At 42.6% G+C, this 26,724-nt stretch overlaps 1 protein-coding gene across 11 annotated transcripts in view; it reads left to right on the forward strand.

Moving 5' to 3' along the window:
* The window catches only part of LOC129824015 (astrotactin-1-like), a 268,685-nt gene that overhangs the window by 76,810 nt on the left and 165,151 nt on the right, over window positions 1–26,724 (forward strand). For all 11 annotated transcript variants that reach the window (XM_055883272.1, XM_055883276.1, XM_055883273.1 and 8 more), the window contains 3 exons: window positions 2,017–2,101; window positions 3,572–3,646; window positions 13,633–13,770. In XM_055883272.1, coding sequence (XP_055739247.1) covers window positions 2,017–2,101; window positions 3,572–3,646; window positions 13,633–13,770 — 298 coding nt within the window. The remainder of the gene's footprint in view (window positions 1–2,016; window positions 2,102–3,571; window positions 3,647–13,632; window positions 13,771–26,724) is intronic.

Below are 26,724 nucleotides of genomic sequence, written 5' to 3' on the forward strand. Positions count from 1 at the left end.
TTTCACGCTCAACAGTTTCCTGTGTGTAACAAGAATGGTCCACCACCCGAGGGCCATCCAGCCAACTTGACACAACAGTGGGAAGCATTGGAGTCAACATGGGCCAGCATCCCTGTGGAACGCTTTAGACACCATGTCCGTGACCCGATGAAATGAGGCTGTTTTGAGGGCAAAAGGGGGTTTGCAATTCAATGTTATGGAAGGTTTTCTTACTGTTTTGTACAGTCAGTGTATGTGCATGTGATACTAAAGCGCTAAGTCACATTCTATTGTCCAGATAGTCACCATTTCGTCACCAATGCTTGGCTGCATTGCTATGCCACTTCTGACACCAGTTTAATGGAATGGTGACGATCTGAACAATGAAATGCTATTTGTCTCTTTAGAATCACATGCACTTATGTAATCCTTTATCAAGGCCTCAAAACCAGCTTAATCTTTAATGTCAATGCAACAGAACAACAGAACAGATGAACAGGCATGATATTTATTCTCACAGGTGGCCAAAAACAACTATCTGAAAGCTACGCCTCCAATCTTCTGATAGGCTGCCGCCGCTACAATATTATAAATGTTACTCTTATCAGAGCAGCAAGCTAGCTATAAGCTAGGCTAGTTTGAGGATTATGTAGCTAGCGAGCGACCTAAGCCAACACCTAATAATCATCATCATAATATTACAATCATTATCATCACAATAAACTTTTCAGAATCAAAACGGAGGCTACAGTCATATAATATAATTGGCTTGACAGCAGCCAATGTTGTATTATTCAACATTACTATTGAAATAGTACTCATATATGAATGGGTAATTGTTTACAAGTTGCTAGCTATCCCATAAAGCCATTGCAGCAAACCACATATTTTCATCTTGTTTTGAGTCTGGTAGCGCAACAAATCCAGCAGCGAAATAAATGAATATTGCTCCGCACGCACCAGCAAAAAGGTTCCTCCAGGAACTATTTGTTACATTGGAACATTAAAGGTACCTCATAGAACCACTCAGCTAATCAAATGTGCAAATATAAACCCATTGACTGCAATGGTTCCTTGAAGAACTCAAGGGTTCCTTGAGGATCTGCAGGGCTCCTCGAGTTATCTCTAATTCTAAGAGTGTATTTGGTTGAATTTTCAAGCTAACTCTGGTGAAAGTTCGAAATGGTATGACTCATCCTTTCACTTAATCCATATTTGTATACACGCACCAGCTGTCAAGGGAGTAAATTACCATTCAATCTGACGGAAGTGCTCAAAAAAAGAATCCCATTTGGAATTCATACTCTGAATACTTGATGCGTAGACTTGTTTAAACCCGTAAAATAACTGCTGGTTTACATGCTAGGCTTACCATGAGTTATTCAATATATCATAAGTTATTAAATATATACGTTATTCATCAAGTTGTGTACATTAAATGCTCAGCTACGTTAGATATGATTACCCTCAGTCTGGCAACCCTGTACAACACACTCGGGGCATGTCTGTCATCAGTAGAATAGCTAGTCCCTGCTCTCAAGATGCATCCCCATCAATCTGGCTGAATCAGGTTAGGGCGACATCCCTCCTCCTGTGTGCTGACAGAAGGCATCAGTAGAAAATAGCGCTCCCCTGTTTCTGATGGCTGTAATAAGCAGCACTGATCACAAGGCTGCTGGAGAGGAACTAGCCTGGCTGGCCATGCTGCACAGTTCTTGGACTGTGTCCGCAATGTCACCCTATTTTCTTTTATTGTGCAAGAAAAGTAGTGCACTATAAAGGTTGCCATTTTGCAACACAGCCTTGGTCGGTTCATTCTGCTGGTAAGTAGAAAGTAATCACAGGCCTATTAGGGAGACAGGTAAATGGATATCTCTGCAACAGACTGTCAGATCCTGCAGCTCTGTGGCAATATGCTTACAGGGTTTATGGGATAGTGGAAACACAATACTCGCCTCATGCCAGGAGGAGCTCAGTGTGTCATTACATCACTTGTTTTTTTAACAATACCATTGTTTTATTATACTCCCATTGCAGGTGACTGTCTCTGCTTAGATGGCTACATGAAGGACCCTGTCCACAAGCATCTCTGTATTCGTAACGAGTGGGGTCCAAATCAAGGGTAAGTGACAATATGGCCTCTAATGGTCCTGCATGCTATATAATATATTAACATGGCGATTCCTAGTTAAAAATATTTGTGTTAAACAGCAGAACTGTGAAAACTATAGCTGGGCCTAACATGAGATGTGGAGTACTAGAAGATGGAAATTTTAAATCCTTCCCAGAATTCCAGAATGCTACCCACTTTTATTACCCATACACAGCACTTGAAAATAATCTGCCTGCTGCTACAGGGCCATCGCAGTTCTGATATGTTAATGTTTTTTTTCGCTATACATCTGAATTTTGTCACACATTTCTCTTCCTCCCTATCTCCCTCCCTCCCCAAGTGATTTCTCTCTCACGTGCAGTCACTTTGACAGGGAAAACCTACAGGCTCAACTTAAATGTTTAATGATTGGCCTCCCTCGTGTGAGGCCGTTATCAGGTTTTAGCTGCCCCTTTGCCTATTGTAACAGCTTACTCAGAGGCAGCATCTCCTTGTCACATTTTTTCTCACACTGTAGCAGATTCAAGTCCCCAAGCTGCCTGTGTCTATTAATCTCCATCATTCTTCCCCTCTCCTCTCCCAGCTTGGGTAAATAGACAAGAGCCTAAGTCACATTCCATCTCAGGCGACTGAGGAACACATTTTTCTATCAGTGTGTTTACCCGCACTGTCATAGTGCTACTTTTGATCTACCAATTTTTGGGGGATTGGTTGAAATGTTGTCAGGAGATGCAGTGCTGAAAAGATTCCAAACTTGTTTACTATTTGAGCAGGATAGATAAATAAATATTTTGGGGAAAACTGAAGACAAACAAATTAAATCAAATCAATTTTTATTGGTCACATACACATGGTTATTGTGAGTGTAGCGAAATGCTTGTGCTTCTAGTTCCGACAGTGCAGCAATATCTAACAAGTCATCGAACAATTCCACAACAACTACCGTATACACACAAATCAAAGTCAAGGAATGGAATAAGAATATATACATATAAATATATGGATGAGCAATGACCGAGCGGCATAGGCAAGATGCAATAGATGGTATAAAATACAGTATATACATATGAGAGGAGTAATGCAAGATATATAAACATTATTAAAGTGGCATTATTAAAGTGACTAGTGATCCATTTATTAAAGTGGCCAATGTAGGCAGCAGCCTCACTGTGTTAGTGATGGCTATTTAACAGTCTGATAGCCTTGAGATAGAAGCTGTTTTTAAGTCTCTCGGTCCCAGCTTTGATGCACCTGTACTGATCTCGCCTTCTGGATGGTAGCGGGGTGAACAGGCAGTGGCTTGGGTTGTGTTTTGTGTATTTCAGTGTAACGTGTTGTGATTACTCATTGTTACGCTGTACTTAAAGTAGTAAAACATGTTTCTTTCTTCAATCAGTCATTTCATTCTTGTCTCGGAAAGCAGGTTACTGGTTTTGACTGAATATAAGTCTAACTCTCTCCTCTCTAATTTGTCACCAGACCCTGGCCTTACAATATTTTCCAGCGTGGTTTTGATCTGGTGATGGGAGAACAACCATCTGATCGCATTTTCAGGTAAGAACTCACTGTACACACCTATTAACCTGAACATACACACCTATTAACCTGAACATACACACCTATTAACCTGAACATACACACCTATTAACCTGAACATACACACCTATTAACCTGAACATACACACCTATTAACCTGAACATACACACCTATTAACCTGAACATACACACCTATTAACCTGAACATACACACCTATTAACCTGAACATACACACCTATTAACCTGAACACATTTCTATGGGCAACACTTTTTGAAACAGCATGAAATTCTGTTTCAAATGTTGTTGTTCTTCTGAGATGTTATAGGATATTGACCCATTGGAATGTTTTCTTAACAATAGGCAAACTTTTTATCATAATAGTGTGACAGATTGTCACATTTAAAGATGGCATAGAAAGGAGTGAGAGCTGTAGATTTTAAACTAGTAAGAAAATACTGTGTTCCTATTCTCTCCAAACAACTTTTCAGGACATACTTTCAATGTTTTGAAATCTACTAAACACTAAAAAGCTCCAATCTTGAAGCTGAGTCATGTTGTTGAGCTGTTTTAATGGAATGAAGGAAAGCTAGCATCATTGAATTGTATCACTCTTTACAGCATGAAAATCACAACAAATCAGCATTTCACTTTTTACCATTTGAGATCTACTGGGGGTATGTTTACCAAGAGAATCATCTTTCATCGAGGGATTTAATTTATTTCCAAACATTCCCTGAACTGTAATACAATTAATTCTGTTTTATGTGTAAGGCATAAAATAGATTTGAAGAGTTTAGCTACATGCACACACAGCTCTAAAATATGAGTTTCAGTTTAGTTCTCTAGTTCTAATTTGACTGACATTGCTTTGGTGTACATACATTTGCGCCTTGCATTAAAAATGTGTAATCAAGTTGAAATAAAATCTTTCTGTTCTTGTACTGATGTTGGATGACCAGTGAAATGATTGAGAACGTGCTTTTTGTAGAAAACATGCAACCTCACGTTACCACAGAATAAAGTTGTATCACACAATGTTCTTGGTCAACAGAAAGTGAGCATTTGCGTTCTATGATATTCACCATCACAGTTGTTTTCAAATGGATACTGAGAAAGACTGGGGAGGTATATGGAGGCATACAGTATATGCCTCCTGTTTTGTATTAGACATGTTTCTTCAAAAGCCAATGAAACAACAACAATACTGATTATGCTGCTTACCACTGCTCTCAACAAAGAACATAGAGTGAGTCCCAAATGACAACATATTCACTATAGGACACTGCTTGTGACCAGGGTCCATAGGGAATAGGGTGCCATTTGAGACAGAGATTATATTTTCACATGGATGATTTAGTCACTCATGTTTTTAAGCACTGTCTTTGTTAGTCATTGAGAGCAGTCATCATACAAACATCTCTATGAGGCTCTTTGATACATTTGTTTCCTCTTTGGAATGTGCAAAATTCTGTCCAGCGTCAGGTTTAAAGTAACTTTGTGCTCAAGCATTTCACACCAACATCCATCAAAATTAAAATGTCTCAGACTCCTCTTTGAACCCCTCTCAGACAGTTATATTCAAATCGTGCACACGTAATGGACGTCTTTTTGTGGCTGCCCATTTGCCAAGTCACCCATCCGTGTATTACAATTCAACAAAACAGTATTGCACTCATAAGTAGAATACAAAATGACAATGTTTTGTTGTTTGCTGAGCTTGAGGATAACATGAATCAGGACCAGCATGTTAATAAAAAATCAGACCCCGTACGTATTAGTTAGTCAACAATATCTGATAACATGGTGATCCGTAATCGTGTGTCCCTTAGACAAAGAAGAGTCTAGCATCTAGATAACAAACTTGTTAGAGTTCAATTAGTTGAAGCCATTTGCAAGCTGTCACAGTGCTAGGGCATGGCTTGGACAGAAACCAGATTAATTACCGGAAGAAAATAAGTCTTGCTATCAATTAGAACACCTGCCCTGAATGGGTGGAGGGGGTTCACCCTCAAAGGCTGCTTTCTCTTGTTATTCCTTCCTGTGCACACCAACTCCAGTGACGAGTGTTCCATTGCTACTGTTCCATAAGCTTCTGTTGCTGAAGGGATTTCTTGTTGATAGCCTTCAGTTTCAGATTGGCATCATCCTATACCACAATGTATATACATATCTCCTGGAAAACCATACAACCCACCTCTGGATAAGGAGAGAGACTTATGGGGCTGGTAGCAATGACTTCCAGGGAAGAAAAATACTGTTTTAGTAGACTTGCCTAGCTGCCCATTATCACTTGGAAGAATCCAGTGCATGATATTAAATGGTAGGACTGAGGGAGTTTGATTCATATAACACTCCAGTTGGAAAAAGGGGAGGTAATTGGAGTGAGATAATTAATGCTCTCTTTTACAGCACTTTAATCATTCCCTTCCTAAAGTGACTAGTAGTCTATGCAGTGCTTGTGATCGGGTGCCCTTTTCTTATGCTAAGTTAGCATTTTATTAGATGCAAATTGAACAATGTGAGATGCAAAAAACGTTAAGTCTGCAAAAATGGTCGTTAACCATTTTAATCAACAAGTCCTTTTTTTTGTGCTAGAATGATGCATAATATATAAGAAATTATACAACTACATTTGGTGTCAAATAGAAGAACGCCCTGTTTGAGAAATACTTTTTTGCTGAATTTGCTGGTGTCTATCGACTCATGAACAGTTTCACTTTGAGATTCATTTTGAAGCCTTTCTAAAGTAAGTTCAAGGGTTTATCAATAATCCTTCTGGAATGCTTGGACTTCAGACTTCAATTGCTCTCCAGAATTTAATTGTTTTATTGTATCTGGTCTGGTCTTCTGTGTTGTGAGACTTTTAATTGACTAATGCCTAGCTCTTTTTAGGCTTGATTTAGATTTTTATTAGGATCCCCATTATCAGACACCAATGGAGATAGCTTGTCCTGCTGGGGTCAGACACATAACAAAAAAGACATTACAGACAAAGTACTTGACAATTTACATACATTTAAAAACATGGACATGTAATGTGGGTGTGTGTGCATCTATCAATTACACAGTACATACACACAAAAAGTAAGTCACTTGGCTTGAATGTTGTTGTACGTGTTGCTGTGCAATGTTCTGTAAGTTAATCATTTCTAATTAAAGTGAGTTGTAGGTTTGTATGTCTTGTATCTATGTTCACCAACAGACATAATGATAATATACTGAATAAAAATATAAAGGCAACATGCAGCAATTTCAACTATTTTACTGAGTTACAGTTCATATAAGGAATTTGTTACAATAATGCTCGTACGAACTCGAACCCAGGCACAGAGAAACACAGCAAGCAGAGGTAAGGGTAAATCCAAATGGCGCCAGAAGAAATGGCAGCAGTTTTACGGGTGCCCAACCAATTGTGCTATTATGTGGGTTTTTTTGCGTTATTTGTAACTTATTTTGTACATAATGTTTCTGCAACCGTATCTTACGGCAGGAAAGAGCTTTTGGATATCAGGACAGCGATCACTCACCTCGGATTAGAGAAAGATTTCTTCTTCAACAAGCAGGACGCACAGGACATTCTCCAAACACCCGACAGGGCCGACATCCCCGTTATTTGCAAGAGGAAGAGACGCGGGTATAGAGGACACAGAGCGAGTGTCTCGTAATTATCCGCAGAAGGCGAGTGGGAAAGCTGCCGTTACCGTCAATATTACTCGCCAACGTGCAATCATTGGACAATAAATTAGACGAGGTACAATCACGAATATCCTACCAATGGGACATCAAAACTGTAATATCTTATGTTTCACGGAATCGTGGCAGAATGATGACATGGATATTCAGCTAGCGGGATATACGCTGCACCGGCAAGATAGAACAGCACATTCCCGTAAGACGAGGGGGGGGGGGGGGGGGGGGGGTCTGTGCATATTTGTAAACAATAGCTGGTGCACGAAATCTAAGTAAGTCTCTAGATTTTGCTGGCCTGAAGTAGAGTATCTTGTGATAAAATGCAGACCACACTATTTGCCTAGAGAGTTTTCAGCTATACTTTTCGTGGCTGTTTATTTACCACCACAGACGGATGCTGGCACTAAGACCACACTCAGTCAGCTGTATAAGGAAATAAGCAAACAGGAAACCGTCCACCCACAGGCGGCGCTCCTAGTGGCCGGAGACTTTAATGCAGGGAAACTTAAATTAGTTCTACCTAATTTCTATCAACATGTTTAATGTGCAACCAGAGGGAAAAAAATTCTATATCACCTGTTCTCCACACACAGAGACGTATACAAAGCTCTCCCTCACCCTCCATTTGGTAAATCCAACCACAATTCTATCCTCCTGATTCCTGCATACAAGCAAAAATGAAAGCAGGAAGCACCATTGACTCGGTCTATAAAAAAAGTGGTCAGATGAAGAAGATGCTAAACTACAGGACTGTTTTGCTATAACAGACTGGAACATGTTCCGGGATTCTTCTGATGGCATTGAGGAGTACACCACATTAGTCACTGGCTTTATCAATGAGTGCATCGAGGACGTCGTCCCCACAGTGACTGTACGTACATACCCCATCAGAAGCCATGGATTACAGGCAACATTCGCACTGAGATAAAGGGTAGAGCTGCCACTTTCAAGGAGCGGGACTCTAACCCGGAAGCTTATAAGAAATCCTGCTATGCCCTCCGACGAACCATCAAACAGGCAAAGTGTCAATACAGGGCTAAGATTGAATCGTACTACACCGGCTCCGACGCTCATCTTATGTGGCAGGGCTTGCAAACTATTACAGACTACAAAGGGAAGCACAGTCGCGAGCTGCCCAGTGACACAAGCCTACCAGACGAGCTAATTCACTTCTATGCTCGCTTCGAGGCAAGCAACACTGAGGCATGCATGAGAGCAGCTGTTCCGGACGACTGTGTGATCACGCTCTTCATAGCCAACGCGAGAAAGACCTTTAAACAGGTCAACATTCACAAGTCTGTGGGGCCAGATGGATTACCAGGACGTGTGCTCCGGGCATGTGCTGACCAACTGGCAGGTGTCTTCACTGACATTTTCAACATGTCCCTGATTGAGTCTGTAATACCAACATGTTTCAAGTAGACCACCATAGTCCATGTGACCAAGAACACAAAGGCAACCTGCCTAAATGACTACAGACCAGTAGCACTCACGTACATAGCCATGAAGTGATTTGAAAGGTTGGTAATGGCTCACATCAACACCATTATCCCAGAAACCCTAGATCCACTCCAATTTGCATACCGCCCAAACAGATCCACAGATGATGCAATCTCTATTGCGCTCCACACTGCCCTTTCTCACTTGGACAAAAGGAACACCTACGTGAGAATGCTATTCATTGACTACAGCTCAACGTTCAATACCATAGTACCCTCAAAGCTCATCACTAAGCTAAGGATCCTGGGACTAAACACCTCCCTCTGTAACTGGATCCTGGACTTTCTGGCGGGCCGTCCCCAGGTGGTGAGGGTAGGTAGCAACAAATCTGCCACGCTGATCCTCAACACTGGAGCTCATCAGGGGTGCGTGCTCTGGCCCCTCCTGTATTCCCTGTTCACCCACGACTGCATGGCCAGGCACGACTCCAACACCATCATTACGTTTGCAGACAACACAAGAGTGGTAGGACTGATCACCGACAATGACGAGACAGCCTATAAGGAGGAGGTCAGAGACCTGGCCGGGTGTTGCCAGAATAACAACCTCTCCCTCAACGTAACAAAGACTAAGGAGATGATTGTGGACTACAGGAAAAGGAGGACAGAGCACGCCCCCATTCTCATCGATGGGGCTGTAGTGGAGCAGGTTGAGAGCTTCAAGTTCCTTGGTGTCCACATCACCAACAAACTAGAATGGTCCAAACACACCAAGACAGTCGTGAAGAGGGCACGACAAAGCCTATTCCCCCTCAGGAAACTAAAAAGATTTGGCATGTGTCCTCAGATCCTCAAAATGTTCTACAGCTGCACCATTGAGAGCATCCTGACTGGTTGCATCACTGCCTGGTACGGCAATTGCTCGGCCTCCGACCGCAAGGCACTACAGAGGGTAGTGGGTACGGCCCAGTACATCACTGGGGCAAAGTTGCCTGCCATCCAGGACCTCTATACCTGTAACGCTCGTCCTCCTCCTCGTCTGAGGAGGAGCAAGGATCGGACCAAAATGCAGCGTATTGAGAAGACATAATCTCGTTTATTTAAACGAAGACGAAGAACACTTGAACAACTACAAAATAACAAACGACGTGAACAGACCTGAACTTGAGAACAAAACACATGAACGCACGAACAGGACGGAACACACGAACGAATGAAACGAAACAGTCCCATGTGGTACAAACACTGACACAGGAACAATCACCCACAAACAGTGTGAACAGCCTATCTTAATATGGTTCTCAATCAGAGGAAACGTAAAACACCTGCCCCTGATTGAGAACCATATCAGGCTAATTGAACATGAACCCAACATAGAAACACATAACATAGAATGCCCAACCAGCTCACGTCCTGACCAACTAAACAAAGACAAAACAAAGGAAATAAGGTCAGGAACGTGACAGTACCCCGCTCCCCCCCCCCCAAGGTGCGGACCTTAACCTATAGGGGAGGGTTTGGGTGGGCATCTGTCCACGGTGGCGGCTCTGGCTCTGGACGTGGTCACCACCCCACCATAGTTAATCCCCGCTTCCGTGGCCTCCTCCTAATGGCTACCCACCATATTAACCCCACTGGATTAAGGGGCAGCACCGGACTAAGGGGCAACACCGGACTGAGGGGCAGCACCGGACTGAGGGGCAGCACCGGACTGAGGGGCAGCTCCGGACTGAGGGGCAGCTCCGGACTGAGTGGCAGCTCCGGACTGAGGGGCAGCTCCGGACTGAGTGACGGCTCTGGCAGGTCATGGCTGGCTGACGGCTCTGGCAGGTCATGGCTGGCTGACGGCTCTGGCAGGTCATGGCTGGCTGACGGCTCTGGCAGGTCATGGCTGGCTGACGGCACTGGCAGGTCATGGCTGGCTGACGGCACTGGCAGGTCATGGCTGGCTGACGGCACTGGCAGGTCATGGCTGGCGGGCGGCTCTGGCTGCTCCTGTCTGGCGGGCGGCTCTGGCTGCTCCTGTCTGGCGGGCGGCTCTGGCTGCTCCTGTATGGCGGGCGGCTCTGGCTGCTCCTGTCTGGCGGGCGGCTCTGGCTGCTCCTGTCTGGCGGGCGGCTCTATCGGCTCCTGTCTGGCGGGCGGCTCTAGCGGCTCCTATCTGGCGGACGGCTCTAGCGGCTCCTGACTGACGGACGGCTCTGAAGGCTCAGGACAGACGGGAGGCTTTGAAGGCTCAGGACAGACGGGCGGCTTTGAAGGCTCAGGACAGACGGGCGGCTTTGAAGGCCTAGGACTGACGGGCAGTTCAGACGGCGCTGGGCAGACGGATAGCGCAGACGGCACTGGGCAGACGAGCAGTGCAGGCGGCTCTGGGCAGACGGCAGACTCTGGCCGGCTGAGGCGCACAGTAGGCCTGGTGCGTGGTGCCGGAACTGGTGGTACCGGGCTAAGGACACGCACCTTAAGGCTAGTGCGGGGAGCAGCAACAGGGCGCACAGGGCTCTGGAGATGCACAGGAGGCTTGGTGCGTGGTGCCGGAACTGGTGGTACCGGGCTGGAGACACGCACCACAGGGCGAGTGCGTAGAGGAGGAACAGGGCTCTGGAGACGCACTGGAAGCCTGGTGCGTGGTGTAGGCACTGGTGGTACTGGGCTGGGGCGGGGAGGTGGCGCCGGATATACCGGACCGTGCAGGCGTACTGGCTCCCTTGAGCACCGAGCCTGCCCAACCTTACCTGGTTGAATGCTCCCCGTAGCCCGACCAGTGCGGGGAGGTGGAATAACCCGCACTGGGCTGTGTTGGTGAACCGGGGACACCATGCGTAAGGCTGGTGCCATGTATGCCGGCCCGAGGAGACGCACTGGAGACCAGACGCGTTGAGCCGGCTTCATGGCACCTGGCTCAATGCTCAATCTAGCCCGGCCAGTGCGGGGAGGTGGAATAACCCGCACCGGGCTAAGCACACGTACAGGAGAAACCGTGAGCTTTACTGCATAACACGGTGTCTGCCCGTACATTCGCTCTCCACGGTAAGCTCGGGGAGTTGGCGCAGGTCTCCTACCTGACTTCGCCACACACCCTTGTAGTCCCCCCCCCCCCCCAAGACATTTTTGGGCTTGACTCTCAGGCTTCCGTGCTAGCCGCGTACCTTCATAACGCCGGTTCCTCTCTCCTGTTGCCTCTGCTCTCCTAGCTGCCTCCAGCTGTTCCCATGGGAGGCGATCCTTTCCAGCCAGGATCTCCTCCCATGTGTAGCAACCCTTGCCGTCCAAAACATCTTCCCATGTCCATTCCTCCTTTCTCTGCTCCAGAGAATCCCAGGCGGGCCCTGGCATTCTCCTTGGGTTGATCGCCCACCTGTCGATCTCCTGCCACGTAGAGTAATCCAGTCTCTGCTCCTGCTGCCGCTGCCTGTTACCCCGCTGCTTGGTCCTTGGGAGGTGGGTGATTCTGTAACGCTCGTCCTCCTCCTCGTCTGAGGAGGAGCAGGGATCGGACCAAAATGCAGCATATTGAGAAGACATAATCTCGTTTATTTAAACGAAGACGAAGAACACTTGAACAACTACAAAATAACAAACGACGTGAACAGACCTGAACTTGAGAACAAAACACATGAACGCACGAACAGGACGGAACACACGAACGAACGAAACGAAACAGTCCCGTGTGGTACAAACACTGACACAGGAACAATCACCCACAAACAGTGTGAACAGCCTATCTTAATATGGTTCTCAATCAGAGGAAACGTAAAACACCTGCCCCTGATTGAGAACCATATCAGGCTAATTGAACATGAACCCAACATAGAAACACATAACATAGAATGCACACCCAGCTCACGTTCTGACCAACTAAACAAAGACAAAACAAAGGAAATAAGGTCAGGAACGTGACAATACCAGGCGGTGTCAGAGGAAGGCCCTAAAAATTGTCAAAGACCCAGCCATAGACTGTTCTCTCTACTACCGCATGGCAAACGGTACCGGAGTGCCAAATCTAGGACAAAAGGGGTTCTCAACAGCTTTTACCCCCAAGCCATAAGACTCCCGAACAGGTAATCAAATGGCTACCCGAACTATTTGCATTGTGTGCCGCCCCCAACCCCTCTTTTCCGCTGCTGCTACTCTCTGTTTATCGTATGTGCATAGTCACTTTAACAATACATTCATGTACATACTACCTCAATTGGCCCGACCAACCAGTGCCCCCGCACATTGGCTAACCGGGCTATCTGCAAAATCTGAGAGAAATAATATTTTTGGGTGTATGGATAATTTCTGGGATCTTTTATTTCAGCTCATGAAACATGGGACCAACACTTTACATGTTGCGTTCATATTTTTGTTCAGGGTAGTTTGAGAACTATTGGTTGAATGCTATGAACCATTGCCAGAGATAGATTTCTAAAACTATTGAACTGTGAGAAAAAAACATAATGTGCTACTCCTGAGTCCAATCAGCCTTTAGTTTAAGTGAGTGTAAAAGGCCTTTGAAGACAACTGAGGATATGCTTGTGATTATCCAGAGAAAGACAGACAAACAAATCGTCAAAGGCACCAAAGTCTCCAAGGCTATATGGGCAACAGGCCATGGGTTTTATTGTATTTCTCTGTAGGAAATTAAAACAACCACTGATGTTCTCCACACTGATCTTCTGAGTTACCACTCAACAAGGCACCAGAAGACCTGGAATTCAGCTTATTTCAGACAAACAAGCATTAGCAAAGTGGTAGTAAACCCAGCTTTTTTTGAAATACTAAATTAAGTGGACAAAGTAGGCAATGTTCTTTCTACTTTGTTTCCAATGATGTTGTTCCATTAGTACCACAATGTGTCAAAATCTGTGTATTTTTCCTCCTCAGGTTCACATACACATTGGGGGAAGGGATGTGGTTACCATTAAGTAAAAGCTTTGTCATTCCACCTGCTGAGCTGGCAATCAACCCTTCAGCCAAGTGCAAGACTGATATGACTGTCATGGAGGATGCTGTGGATGTGAGGTAAGAGATTCAACTTTTCCAAATGTTTCATGAGGTACGTTTACAAGGAGTGATATTAGCTATAAACAAAGTATTATCTTGAGGCTACATAGGCCAACAGTATATTCATTCCATCATAATCACCGTTGAATATCCTCCATATCAAAGCATTTTGTATTCCCTATACATTGTTCTGGAACATTTTACACTCGTTATAGGGTTGATGTCAGACATTGCAAGTGTTTCATTGATCATGATTCAAAGAGTAAAGAAACACTAAAGTTGAGCAAAAAATCAATAAAAGAGCAGCAAAAACAAAACTCATTTGGCAATGTAATACCGTAAAAGTGTAGTTGAATTGAATTGTTAAATGGTTCATAACCTCTCAAAAGGAAATGTACTGCTTGCACATAGATCTTTTTTGAAGTGCGGAAAAATGTCAACTTATATTATACACACTTCAACAAATGCAACTTTGAAGCTACATCTATTTAGCCATATCCCTGATTGCATTCGTTGCGTGCGGGTAGTTTCATTATAACTATGACATTTAGAGAAACACAAATTATAGTCACTGAGTATGCAAGGCATTTTTATTGCAGTTTCACCTGGTTGCTCAAACTGACTGCAGTCTTCACACATCCACCATTTGCTGAATTCAAAGTTATCCTTTGTATCAAAGCTTTTAAATCCTTCCAGTTGATGGTCCTAACTAGGGATGTGAGAAATATAACATTTTGCTCAACATTTAAATGGCCATTTGTTAAAACAATAAAAAAATAAGATAATAGTCCTATTATGTATGACCGCTAGGGCTTGGCAATGAAGTTGCCACAGTCATATACCCTTGAAATTGCCTGTTTGTCTGTAAGGGTGCACTACGGATTTATAAATGCCGACACGAAACCTTCTCTGGAGACAGTTTCGAAGCACCACTGAACGGGCATTTTACTTGTCTTTAAAGGAATGCCACTTCTAAAGCGGTACTAAGGTCCATCAGGAGTAGACCAGGGCTGGGTTTCCTGATTGCGATTGAACTTAGGCTTACTAGTGTTATAACGATGCATCTTTTCTACAACGGCCGAAGATGTAACATGTGTTTCCCAAAACACCATGCAGAGGGAATGGTCGCCTAGTTCGTCGTTGAGGCATGTGTAGATACTGATAGAATTGAAAGAAAGGCAACTCTGCTCTCGGGTCAGCATTCTCCATTAAATTCTTACCTTAACATTATAATTATTCCACAATTCTGAGGGCGGATCAGCTTCTAGAAAGATATTATCACCTATGGATTAGCCTTCATTTCTCAGAACAAGAATAGACTGAAGAAAGTTTGTGTTGTTTCTGGCCATTTTGAGCCTGTAATCGAACCCACAAATGCTGATGCTCCAGATACTCAACTAGTCTAAAGATGGCCAGTTTTATTGCTTCTTTAATCAGAACAACAGTTTTCAGCTATGCTAACATAATTGCAAAAGGGTTTTCTAATGATCAATTAGCCTTTTAAAATTATAAACTTGGATTAGCTAACACAACGTGCCATTGGAACACAGGAGTGATGGTTGCTGATAATGGGCCTCTGTTCACCTATGTAGATGTTCCATAAAAAATCTGCCGTTTCCAGCTACATTAGTCATTTACAACATTAATGTCTACGCTGCATTTCTGATCAATTTGATGTTACTTTAATGGACAACAAATGTGCTTTTCTTTCAAAACAAGGACATTTCTAAGTAACCCCAAACTTTTGAGCGGTAGTGTATCATTCTTAGTACCATGATGTTAGTTTACTGAGTCCAAGTTGAACAATAGTAGCAAGATCATCACTTTCAGCTGATATTGAACGGGGATGATGATGATGATCCATGTTAACTGGATGTCACAAATCGTCATTCAGTTCATTGCAGTCACAACCACTCTGTCCAGCATTGGAGCGTCATTAGAGGCACTGTACCAAATTCAATGGTAAATTGGGAGCCAACCTTACAAGAGAGAAAACACGAGGTGGATTATTAAGGAGTAGGTGTAGAAATCTATTTTATCCTGAATATTTGAAGGAGTGATCATGAAAACCGGGCTCTATATTAGTTGGAGGATGGCTTTTTACTGGAAGCTTGAATACCATTATCAGTTTTAATTTGAAGCATTTTGTTATGCATTGCTTGTTTGTATCAATTCCAAAGACATTGGCAACTTTGCATTTGTAGGCAACTTTGTTCTGAAGTTTTTCTCATGCTCCTACAAATGTTCTAACGATCAACTTAGCCTTAAAGGGAGATTAAAAAAATGGTCAAGCTTATATTCATCATCTCCAGCACCACCCCAACATCAACATATGTGAAAATTGCTTTTCTATGTTTTGTAATAAAAAAATATATAATTTTAACCAATTTTGAGTAGGCATTGCCTAATAATTGGCTATTAATTGGTTGATGATGTCATTGGAAAAGCTTATCTTACTCTATCTTTTTTACTTCAAAGCACAGGCGGCTGGTGACACCTTATTTGTGGAGGACAGACTCGTAGTAATGGCTGGAACGGAATATATGGAATGGTATTCAACACATCAAACACATGGTTTCCATTATTATGAGCCGTCCTTCCCTCAGCAGCCTCTGTGCTACAAAACCACAATTTTCACATAAGTTGATGTTGATGGTGCTGGAGATGATGAATATGAAGTAGAAACATTGTGAAATGCATTTGAATTGTCAATCAAATGCCTGCTGCCTAAGCACAGACCACTCTCTCCTTAAAAGGGCTTTACAGTTTGTTAAATACATGACTTAACAAGACATTTAGTAGAAAGAAAATACATCTTCCTCTAGGAATGACATCCTAAATCTCAGTATTTTTGGAACTGAGGAGACTGATTAGTTGCTGTACCTCCGAGAACGCAAAGACTTGTGTAGAGAGAGGGGAGGGGCACAGTATACTGTAGGCAGGTCGGCTACCAGGCAGACGGAGTCAGAACCGTGCTCTAAGCCCATCTATCTGCAATCAAAGCTGTATCTTGCAATGGAATGCTGTATTTCGCAATTTTTTGGCTTGCAATGTCTCGCAACTTCAGTACAGCAGGGCCTATCATCAATGAATAGGATAGGATATTCTACACGCAACAGACTGAAGACTGTACACACACTCACATCAGATAGAGCAGGCAGACTGCACTGTGATTTTAATTTTGTTTGGGAAACCCCCCCCAAAAAAACATTTTTTTTTGTTAGTGATTTTTCTTAGCGTTAAGGATAGCAATTTCATTTAAACTTTCACACCACTATTCCTCCTAACTGAGTCCTTGGCCCATAGCCGCAGGAAGGAGTTTGTAGGTGGCGGCTGCAATGCTGAAATGTATTTTTTTGCCAGCGCTACAGACGGCTATATCGGTCTGCTAATACAGGACTAGTAAAGGCACAGTGCACTACTTTTGTGATTTTTAAATCAAACTTTTTTTTGTATTCAGATTTTTCAGGGGGTGCTGCAGCACCCTCAGCACCCCTACTTCCCGCAGCTATGCCTTGACATGCCTTGGTTGATCTCGCTAAACATTGTTTTTAAATGTCACATGTTCTTGTAACAGAGACTAACACCAGCAGATATACAGTACATTAGGTAGGCTACAACAATGAGATTATGCAGCTGCGTAATGATGTTTGGTTCTATCGTTTTTAGCTTTTTTGTCAGGCACAGGAATGGCCCGTGCTTAATTTTTGCCAGATCCGGTACCTCTACATAAAAAAACACTGCAATGTAAACATTTTAATAAAAGTGATCAGAGTTCATTCGATTTGCCTCCTCATTAATTATCTTACCCCCTAAAAAATATAATGTGAAAATGTAGATTTTCAGCCTGCACCTGATATTTGAAGAATTAATTCGTGTTGGGTGGGGCCGGCCCAGGCTTATGGTTTGCTCAACATAGCCTATGTTTGAGACCAATGCATGGCTATTGCTGTGGTAAGAGAGAGAAATGCGCCTGGATCTCTCTCAGAACTAGAATGAGATGTATTTCCTATGATATCTCTCACTCTCTCTGCTAGACATGAGCCTGCAACTCTCATCTCTCCAGTGTTGCACTTTTATTTCCTTATAGAATAATAAGGTCGCTGCGGGAAGGGTGCTGAAGGAGCTGCAGCAGCCCTGATTCATTTAAATATATTTGCCAAAGTTATACAATTACTGCTGTCTGTTCTGAAATAAATTAAATAATTCAGAATACTACACCAGGAGTAGGCCTATAATTTAGCCACAGAGGACCAATAGCATCTTAAAAAATTACCTAGCGGTGGATTGTGTTTATGTAGCCCAGTCACAAGGCATATAGCCCGGGAACGCGCGGAAAATCTGTCAGTGAACTGCATGCAGCCAGAAAAAGCCTTTCTATCAAATGAAATTGCGGGAATACACAGTTTGGAAAGCAGATGGCTCCAGTTTAAAAGAGAAGACTCTAATCTGACTGTAGACTACCAAAAATATAAACTTCCAATTAGACCTATTGAGCAAACACTGTTTTATAATGTAAAACAAGAGAGATAGTCTCGGGCCAAAAGCCTAGCGGCCTTCACCTGCGAGTGAGCTAAGCATAATTTCTATAATTTCCCCCTCATATTGTACTATATGTGTATACACACCTACTGTAGGTCTAGGCTATTGATGGATTCAAGACAAGGTTTCTTTTATTGATTTCAGATTTTCAGTTTGTACAATTGTTTTCTTTCATATGTGCAAGTTCTATAAGCGACTCCAGGCCTACTCTAATGCTCTATGCCACAACGCAAATGCGATGATATGCATGCACTGCTTTATTATAAAGGTGATTATTATTTTCCATCCGTTCCGGTACCTCAGAGCCCCCTTGGTCACCCCCTCTCGCACTCACTTTTTGTTACGGTACCTCCCGATATACAACTTAAGCACTGGGTATGGCACACTACACTGAGTATACAAAACATGAAGTATAAATGCTCTTTCTATGACATAGACTGACCAAGTGAATCCAGGTGAAAGCTATGATCCCTTATTGATGTCACTTGTTAAATCCACTTCAGTCAGTGTAAATGAAGGAGAGGAGACGGGTTAAAGAAGGATGTTTTTGCCTTGAGACAATTGAGAAATGGATTGTTTGTGTGCCATTCAGAGGGTGAATGGGCAAGACAAAAATGTAAGTGCCTTTGAACAGGGTACTTACTGTATGTTAGTAAGTGCTAGGTGCACCGGTTTGTGTCAAGAACTGCAACGATTTTGGGTTTCTCACACTCAACACTTTCCCGTGTGTATCAAGAATGTTCCACCACCCAAAGGACATCCAGCCAACTTGACACAACAGTGGGAAGCATTGGAGTCAACATGGGCCAGCATCCCTGTGGAACTCTTTCGACACCTTGTAGAGTCCATGCCCTGACAAATTGAGGATGTTCTGAGGGCCTAAAGGGGGGGATACAACTCAATATTAGGAAGGTGCTCCGAATGTTTTGTACACTCAGTGTATACAGTGCATTCAAAAAGTAGTCAGACTTCTTTACTTGTTCCACATTTTGTCACGTTACAGCTGTATTCTAAAAGGAATTCAATTATTTTTGTCCTTCATCAATCTATACACAATACCCCATAATAACAAATCAAAAACAGGTTTTTAGAAGTTTTTGCAATTTTATAAAAATAAAAAATTAACAGAAATATCACAAGTATTCAGACCCTTTACTCAGTACTTTCTTGAAGCACCTTTGGCGGCGATTACAGCCTCGAGTCTTCTCGGGTAGTCTTCTTGGCACACCTGTATTTGGGAGTTTCTCCCATTGTTCTCTGCAGGTCCTCTCTGTCAGGGTGGATGAGGAGCGTTGCTGCACAGCTTTTTTCAGGTATTTCCCGAGATGTTAGATCGGGTTCAAGTCCGGGCTCTGACGGTGCCACTCAAGGACATTCAGAGACTTGGCCCGAAGCCACTCCTGCATTGTCTTGGCTGTGTGCTTAGAGTCGCTGTACTGTTAGAAGGTGATCCTCGCCCCAGTCTGAGGTCCTGAGCGATCTGGAGCAGGTTTTCATCAAGGATCTCCCTGTACTTTGCTCCGTTGATCTTTCCCTCGATCCTGACTAGTATCCCAGTCCCTGCCGCTGAAAAACATCCCTACAGCATGATGCTGCCACCACCATGCTTCACTGTAGGGATGGTGCCAGATTTCCACCAGACATGACGCTTGGCATTCAGGCCAAAGAGTTCAATCTTGGTTTCATCAGACCAGAGAATCTTGTTTCTCATGGTCTGAGTCCTTTAGGAGCCTCTTGGCAAACTCCAAGCGAGCTGTCATGTGCCTTTTACTGAGGAGTGGCTTCCGTCTGGCCACTCTACCATAAAGGTCTGATTGGTGGAGTGCTGCAGAGATGGTTGTACTTCTGGAACGTTCTCCCATCTCCACAGAGGAACTCTGGAGCTCTGTCAGAGTAACCATCGGGTTCTTGGTCACCTCCCTGAACAAGGCCCTTCTCCCCAGATTTCTCAGTTCGGCCGGGTGGTCAGATCTATGAAGAATCTTGGTGGTTCCAAACTTCTTCCATTTAAGAATGATGGAAGCCACTGAGTTCTTGGGGATCTTCAATGCTGAAGATGTTTTTTGGTACCCTTCCCCAGATCTGTGCCTTGCCACAATCCTGTCTCAGAGCTCTACAATTCCTTTGACCTCACGGCTTGGTTTTAGCTCTGACATGCACTGTCAACTGTGGACAACTGTAAACAGGTGTGAGCCTTTCCAAATCATGTCCAATCAATTGATTTTACCACAGGTGAACTCCAATCAAGTTGTAGAAACATCTCAAGGAAATATCAAAGGAAACAAGATGCACCTGAGCTCAATTTCGAGTGTCATAGCAAAGGGTCTGAATACTTATGGAAATAAGGTACTTCTGTTTTAATTTTTTTGAATGTATTTGCAAAAATTGTAGATTGATGAGGACAATATTTTATTTAATCTATTTTAGAACAATGCTGTAACGTAACAAATGTGGAAAAAAGCAAGGGTTCTGAATACTTTCCAATTGCACTGTATTCACATTTTACTGATTAATCCAATGAAATGTCCTCCCTCTCAGTCATCGTGTAAATGTTTTAGTCCTGTGATGACATGTCCTGTCCTGTCATGTTCTTTTGAGTTAGTCTCTATATTTTTCTTGTCAATTTCAGTTTAAAGATACTTTTTTTTTTTTTTTAAGATGAATCGTTACACGATCACCTGGGCATGATTTGACATAGATAGTCTTTATATTTTGGGGGGGAAAGTAAAGATATGCATGCTCCTGATTTCATCAATGAAATATCCATATCTTATTATTCATAAACAACACAATTTCAAAATCATGTCAGCACATCCAAAACTCAACTAGCAGACTTTGAGGAACTCACTTTGATTTTAACATATCATTCTCAGTATGTTAGGCTACTGAGTCCAATTTGAATAGGAGTAGCAAGAGCCATCATCCCTTTCAGCTGATATTGAACGGAGATGATGATGATGATGATCCATGTTAACTGGATGTCACAAATCATCATTCAGTTAGTTGCAGTCACAACCACTCTGTCCAGTATTGGAGCGTCATTAGAGCCACTGTACCAAATTCAATGGTACATTGGGAGCCAACCTTACAAGAGAAAACACAGGGTGGATTATTATGGAGTAGGTGTACAAATCTATTTTATCCAGAATATTTGAATGGGTGATAATAAAAACGGTGCTCTATATTAGTTGGAGGATGGCTTGTTACTGGAAGCTTGAATATTCTTAACAAAAGGGCAGATTTTCCACATTTGGCTTTTACATTTGGATTCTTCTCTGTGAAGCACTAAAATAGTTTCTCAGCTGAACTCAGAATAGTAATGATATAGCCCACAACGGCTTCACTTTTGAGCAACAGGCCAAAGACAAGTGACTGGCTACAACAAAAACATATTACTGCTCATGTAATACCACAAACAATGAAAATCATTTTGATAATAGGTTTCATTAAAGGGATGCTTCAGCATTTTGGCAATGAGGCCCTTTATCAGTCAGATGAACTTGTGGATACCATTTTTATGTCTTTCTGTCCATTATGAAGGAAGTTAGAGGTAGTTGTGGCTGTAAGTCTATGGGTATCGAGCCTTGGCTCGTGAACATACCTCAAACTTTCATTCATACTGGACAGAGACAAAAAAAATGCTATCCACCAGTTCATCTGACTCTGGGGAAGTAGATAAAGGGCCTCATTGCCAAAATCCTGAAGTATCCCTTTAAGTCTTGCTTTCTCAGCAATAGACTACCACAGTTCTCTTTGTCCTAGTGCACATCTCTATTTTTACTGCAATAATGTAAACTATTCTCCCATATTATACAGTATCCCATTACACCCTACTTGTTTCCTGGGTTTTTATATTCTATTTATCATTTGACAGCTTTCTTGAAAACTGAGTAAATAACTCCATGTCTTGTGATTGATGACGTGATGAACGCTCACGTTGCGTCCCCCCAGGGCAGTACCATACGCCACAGCTACCTACCACCTCTAGATGCTGTTAATTTACTCGGCTTTGGAGCTGCGTGCTCCCTCTGAGGCCTTGTTTGAAAATCATTTGTCACCACGTCTTACTCTCTGACAGCAACACAAGGAAGAAAAGGCTCTGATCTAAAAGTGGCTGTGCCTTAATTCATTGTTTTCATAAAAATGACAAAAGAGTTGACAAAAGATCTTTAAACTGAACTGCAGCCATTTTTATATCAATCTCAAATAATTTCTGGGTCACAATGGAGTACCTTACTGTAACTGTTTTCCATTAAAATGGTCAAAAAGATACAAAATGAGCTTTTTTGCAAAAACTATATTTGGGAGTGGTGGTCTGAGTGGTCTGACTGGGGAGGGGAAACAGAAAACGAGCTGTTATTTGGGAACTCTCTTTGTCATTGGTCTATTACCTCATTTACAATCTAGTGATGTTACCACGGAAGCCGAAACACAACCCATGCAAAACCTGCTGATTAGAAGGTCCTGGGTACATTTTATTTTCAACCAGCAACTATCAGGAAATAACACTGATCACATTTTTTCACAGTGTTAGTTTTATCAGCTGTTGTACAATATATATATATATTTTAAACCTTAATTTAAGGTCAGTTAAGAACAAATTCTTATTTACAATGACAGCCTAGGAACAGTGGGTTAACTGCCTTGTTCAGGGGCAGAAGGACAGATTTTTACCTTGTCAGCCTGGGGATTTGATCTAGCAACCTTCGGTTACTGGCCCAACGCTCTAACCACTAGGCTACCTGCCGCCCCATAATGATACAATATGATACAAAACACAGGAACATTTTTATTTTGACTGCATTGGGCACCTTTTTTCATTAAAGTTGTGTTTCAAAGAGTCAGCGTTCAACTTTCTCTCCCCATTTAATGAACCATTTAGAGGGTTAGATTTAGTTACTTGCTTCTACTCCTTGTTATCCTATATAGCAACAGAAATGAGATGGAGGAAAGTTTTGTAAGTTAAGCCATGTAGAGCGCAGAGTATTCATAGATACATGTAGAGTGATCTGTAGACTTGGAATCAGAATCCTCACAACATACAGTATTTCCTTCCATTTTAACTGTGACTCACCTATAAAGAGTAAAGTATAATGCAAGGCAAATTACAGGGTAAAGAGAAGCAATTAGCCAGCCTGTATTTTTCAATGGCTAATAGCCTGAATTGATGTCTCTTCTTTGTGTCTTTTCTGAATTATGAGCAGAGAGGACTTTCCTATTGCTTAAATGTTCTTTTTAATCATATATATATAATTGAACGTTAGGGTAAATGGGCTCATCTTTCTACATAGAAAGCTTTAAGGTTAAAATCTACAGTGATAGTGTCTATTGAATAGTTAACCAAATAACTAGCCGGACTATCTACATTGGCCCTTTTTGCACTAACTTTTTTGACTCATCACATACGCTGCTAATGTTTATTATCTGTCACTTTATTCCTGGTTATATCATATGTATGTACATATCTACCTCAATTACCTTGTACCCCTGCACATCGAATCAGTACTGGTGACCCGTGTATATAGCCAAGTTATTGTGTATTTATTATTACTTTTATTATTAAGTGTTTTACTTTACTATTATGTTTCTATATTATTTCTCTCTGCATTGTTGGGAAGGGCTTGTAAGTAAGCATTTCACTGTTAGTCTACACCTTTTGTTTACGAAGCATGTGACGAATAACATTTCTCTCATGTAAATACAAAGGTTATTTTGTGTACTTAATACAAAAAAATGAATACATCATAAAGGTAGCCTAAATTCAGTATAAGAATTAAACCCTCCATTTTTTTTTAAATACATCATTATCTGTGTGACCTGTTGGGTTAGTTCTCCATAAATGTATCAAGACAATGCCCACAGTCAATTATAAAAGAATATTGGCAAGTTTGATAAAATCTTGAAATATCAAATATGTTTCTTTCAGGAAATCTCCGTGGGAAGCATTCTGGGAGTGGGTGAGGGAGGAAAGAAATACTATCTACAAAACAAGAGAGGCTATTCTTTCTTTCCCCTAGGTTCATGGCAGTGTTATTATAAAAGTACTCAGTTTATCATGTAAACTCAGCAAAAAAAGAAACGTCCCTTTTTCAGGACCCTGTCTTTCAAAGATAATTCTTAAAAATCCAAATAACTTCACAGATCTTCATTGTAAAGGGTTTAAACCACTGTTTCCCATGCTTGTTCAATGAACCATAAACAATTAATGAACATGCACCTGTAACGGATGTGAAATGGCTAGCTAGTTAGCGGTGGTGCGCGCTAATGACCTTTCAATCGGTGACGTCACTTGCTCTGAGACCTTGAAGTAGTGGTTCCCCTTGCTCTGCAAGAGCTGCGGCTTTTGTGGAGCGATGGGTAATGATGTTTCTTGGGTGACTGTTGTTGATGTGTGCAGAGGGTCCCTGGTTCGCGCCCGGGTATGGGGGACGGACGTAAAGTTAAACTGTTACACACCTGTGGAATGGTTGTTAAGACACTAACAGCTTACAGATGGTAGGCAATTAAGGTAACAGTTATGAAAACTTAGGACACTAAGGAGGTCTTTCTACTGACTCTGAAAAACACCAAAAGAAAGGCCCAGGGTCCCTGCTCATCTGAGTGAATGTGCCTTAGGCATGCTGCAAGGAGGCATGAGGACTGCAAATGTGGCCAGGGCAATAAATTGCAATGTCTGTACTGTAAGACACATAAGACAGCGCTACAGGGAGACAGGACGGACAGCCGATCGTCCTTGCAGTGGCAGACCACGTGTAACAACACCTGCACAGGATCGGTACATCCGAACATCACACCTGCAGGACAGGTACTGGATGGCAACAACAACTGCCCGAGTTACACCAGGAACGCACAATCCCTCCATCACTGCTCAGACTGTCCGCAATAGGCTGAGAGAGGCTGGACTGGGGGCTTGTAGGCCTGTTGTAAGGCAGGTCCTCACTAGACATCACCGGCAACAACGTCGCCTATGGGCACAAACCCACCTTCGCTGGACCAGACAGGACTGGCAAAAAGTCCTCTTCACTGACGAGTCACGGTTTTGTCTCACCAGGGGTGATGGTCGGATTTGCGTTTATCGTCGAAGGAATGAGCGTTACACCGAGGCCTGTACTCTGGAGCGGGATCAATTTGGAGGTGGAGTGTCCGTCATGGTCTGTGTGTCACAGCATCATCGGACTGAGCTTGTTGTCATTGCAGGCAATCTCAACACTGTGTGTTACAGGGAAGACATCCTCCTCCCTCATGTGGTACCCTTCCTGCAGGCTCATCCTGACATGACCCCCCAGCATGACAATGCCACCAGCCATACTGCTCGCTCTGTGCGTGATTTCCTGCAAGACAGGAATGTCAGTAGTCTGCCATGGACAGCGAAGAGCCCGGATCTCAATCCCATTGAGCATGTCTGGGACATGTTGAATCGGAGGGTGAAGGCTAGGGCCATTCCCCCCAGAAATATCCGTGAACTTGCAGGTGCCTTGGTGGAAGAGTGGGGTAACATCTCCCAGCAAGAACTGGCAAATCTGTTGCAGTCCATGAGGAGGTGATGCAGTACTTAATGCAGCTGGTGGCCACACCAGATACTGACTGTTACTTTTGATTTTGACCCCCCCCCCCCCCCCTTTTTCAGGGACACGTTATTCAATTTCTGTAAGTCACATGTCAGTGGAACTTGTTCAGTTCATGTCTCAGTTGTTGAATCTTGCCATGATCATACAAATATTTACACATGTTAAGTTTGCTGGAAATGAACGCAGTTGACAGTGAGAGGACATATCTTTTTTTATTGAGTTTATATTGCACTTTAATAGCATGGTGATTTAGCGTCCTGAAAATAAGAATGTACTCCCAAGCTTTGTTTTTCATCCACCCTTTCTATTCATATTTCAATGGGATGATCTGAAATATTTTACCTTGCAAGTCTTTGAAATATTTCACATAAGGCAAATTACAGGGTAAAGAGAAGTAATTAGCCAGCCTGTATTTTTCAACAGCTAATAGCCTGAATGTCTCTTCTTTGTGTCTTTTCTGAATTATGAGCAGAGTGGACTTTCATGTTGCTTAAATGTTCTTGTTAATCATATAGATATCAAAATAAAATCAAATGTTATTAGTCACATGCGCCGAATACAGTGAAATGCTTACTTACAAGCCCCTAACCAACGATGCAGTTTAAAAAATATGAATATGAATAAGAATAAGAAATAAAATGAACAAGTAATTGAAGAGCAGCAGTAAAATTACATTAGCGAGACTGTATACAGGGGGTACCAGTACACAGTCAATGTGCGGGGGCACCGGTTAGCCCAGGTAATTGAGGTAATGTGTACATGTAGATTCAGTCATTAAAGTGACTATTCATAGATAATAACAGAGAGTAGCAACTGTGTAAAAGAGGGGGGCAATGCAAATAGTCTGGGTAGCCATTTGATT

Source organism: Salvelinus fontinalis, chromosome 26 (assembly GCF_029448725.1).
Source record: "Salvelinus fontinalis isolate EN_2023a chromosome 26, ASM2944872v1, whole genome shotgun sequence".
Classification (NCBI taxonomy): Eukaryota; Metazoa; Chordata; class Actinopteri; order Salmoniformes; family Salmonidae; genus Salvelinus; species Salvelinus fontinalis.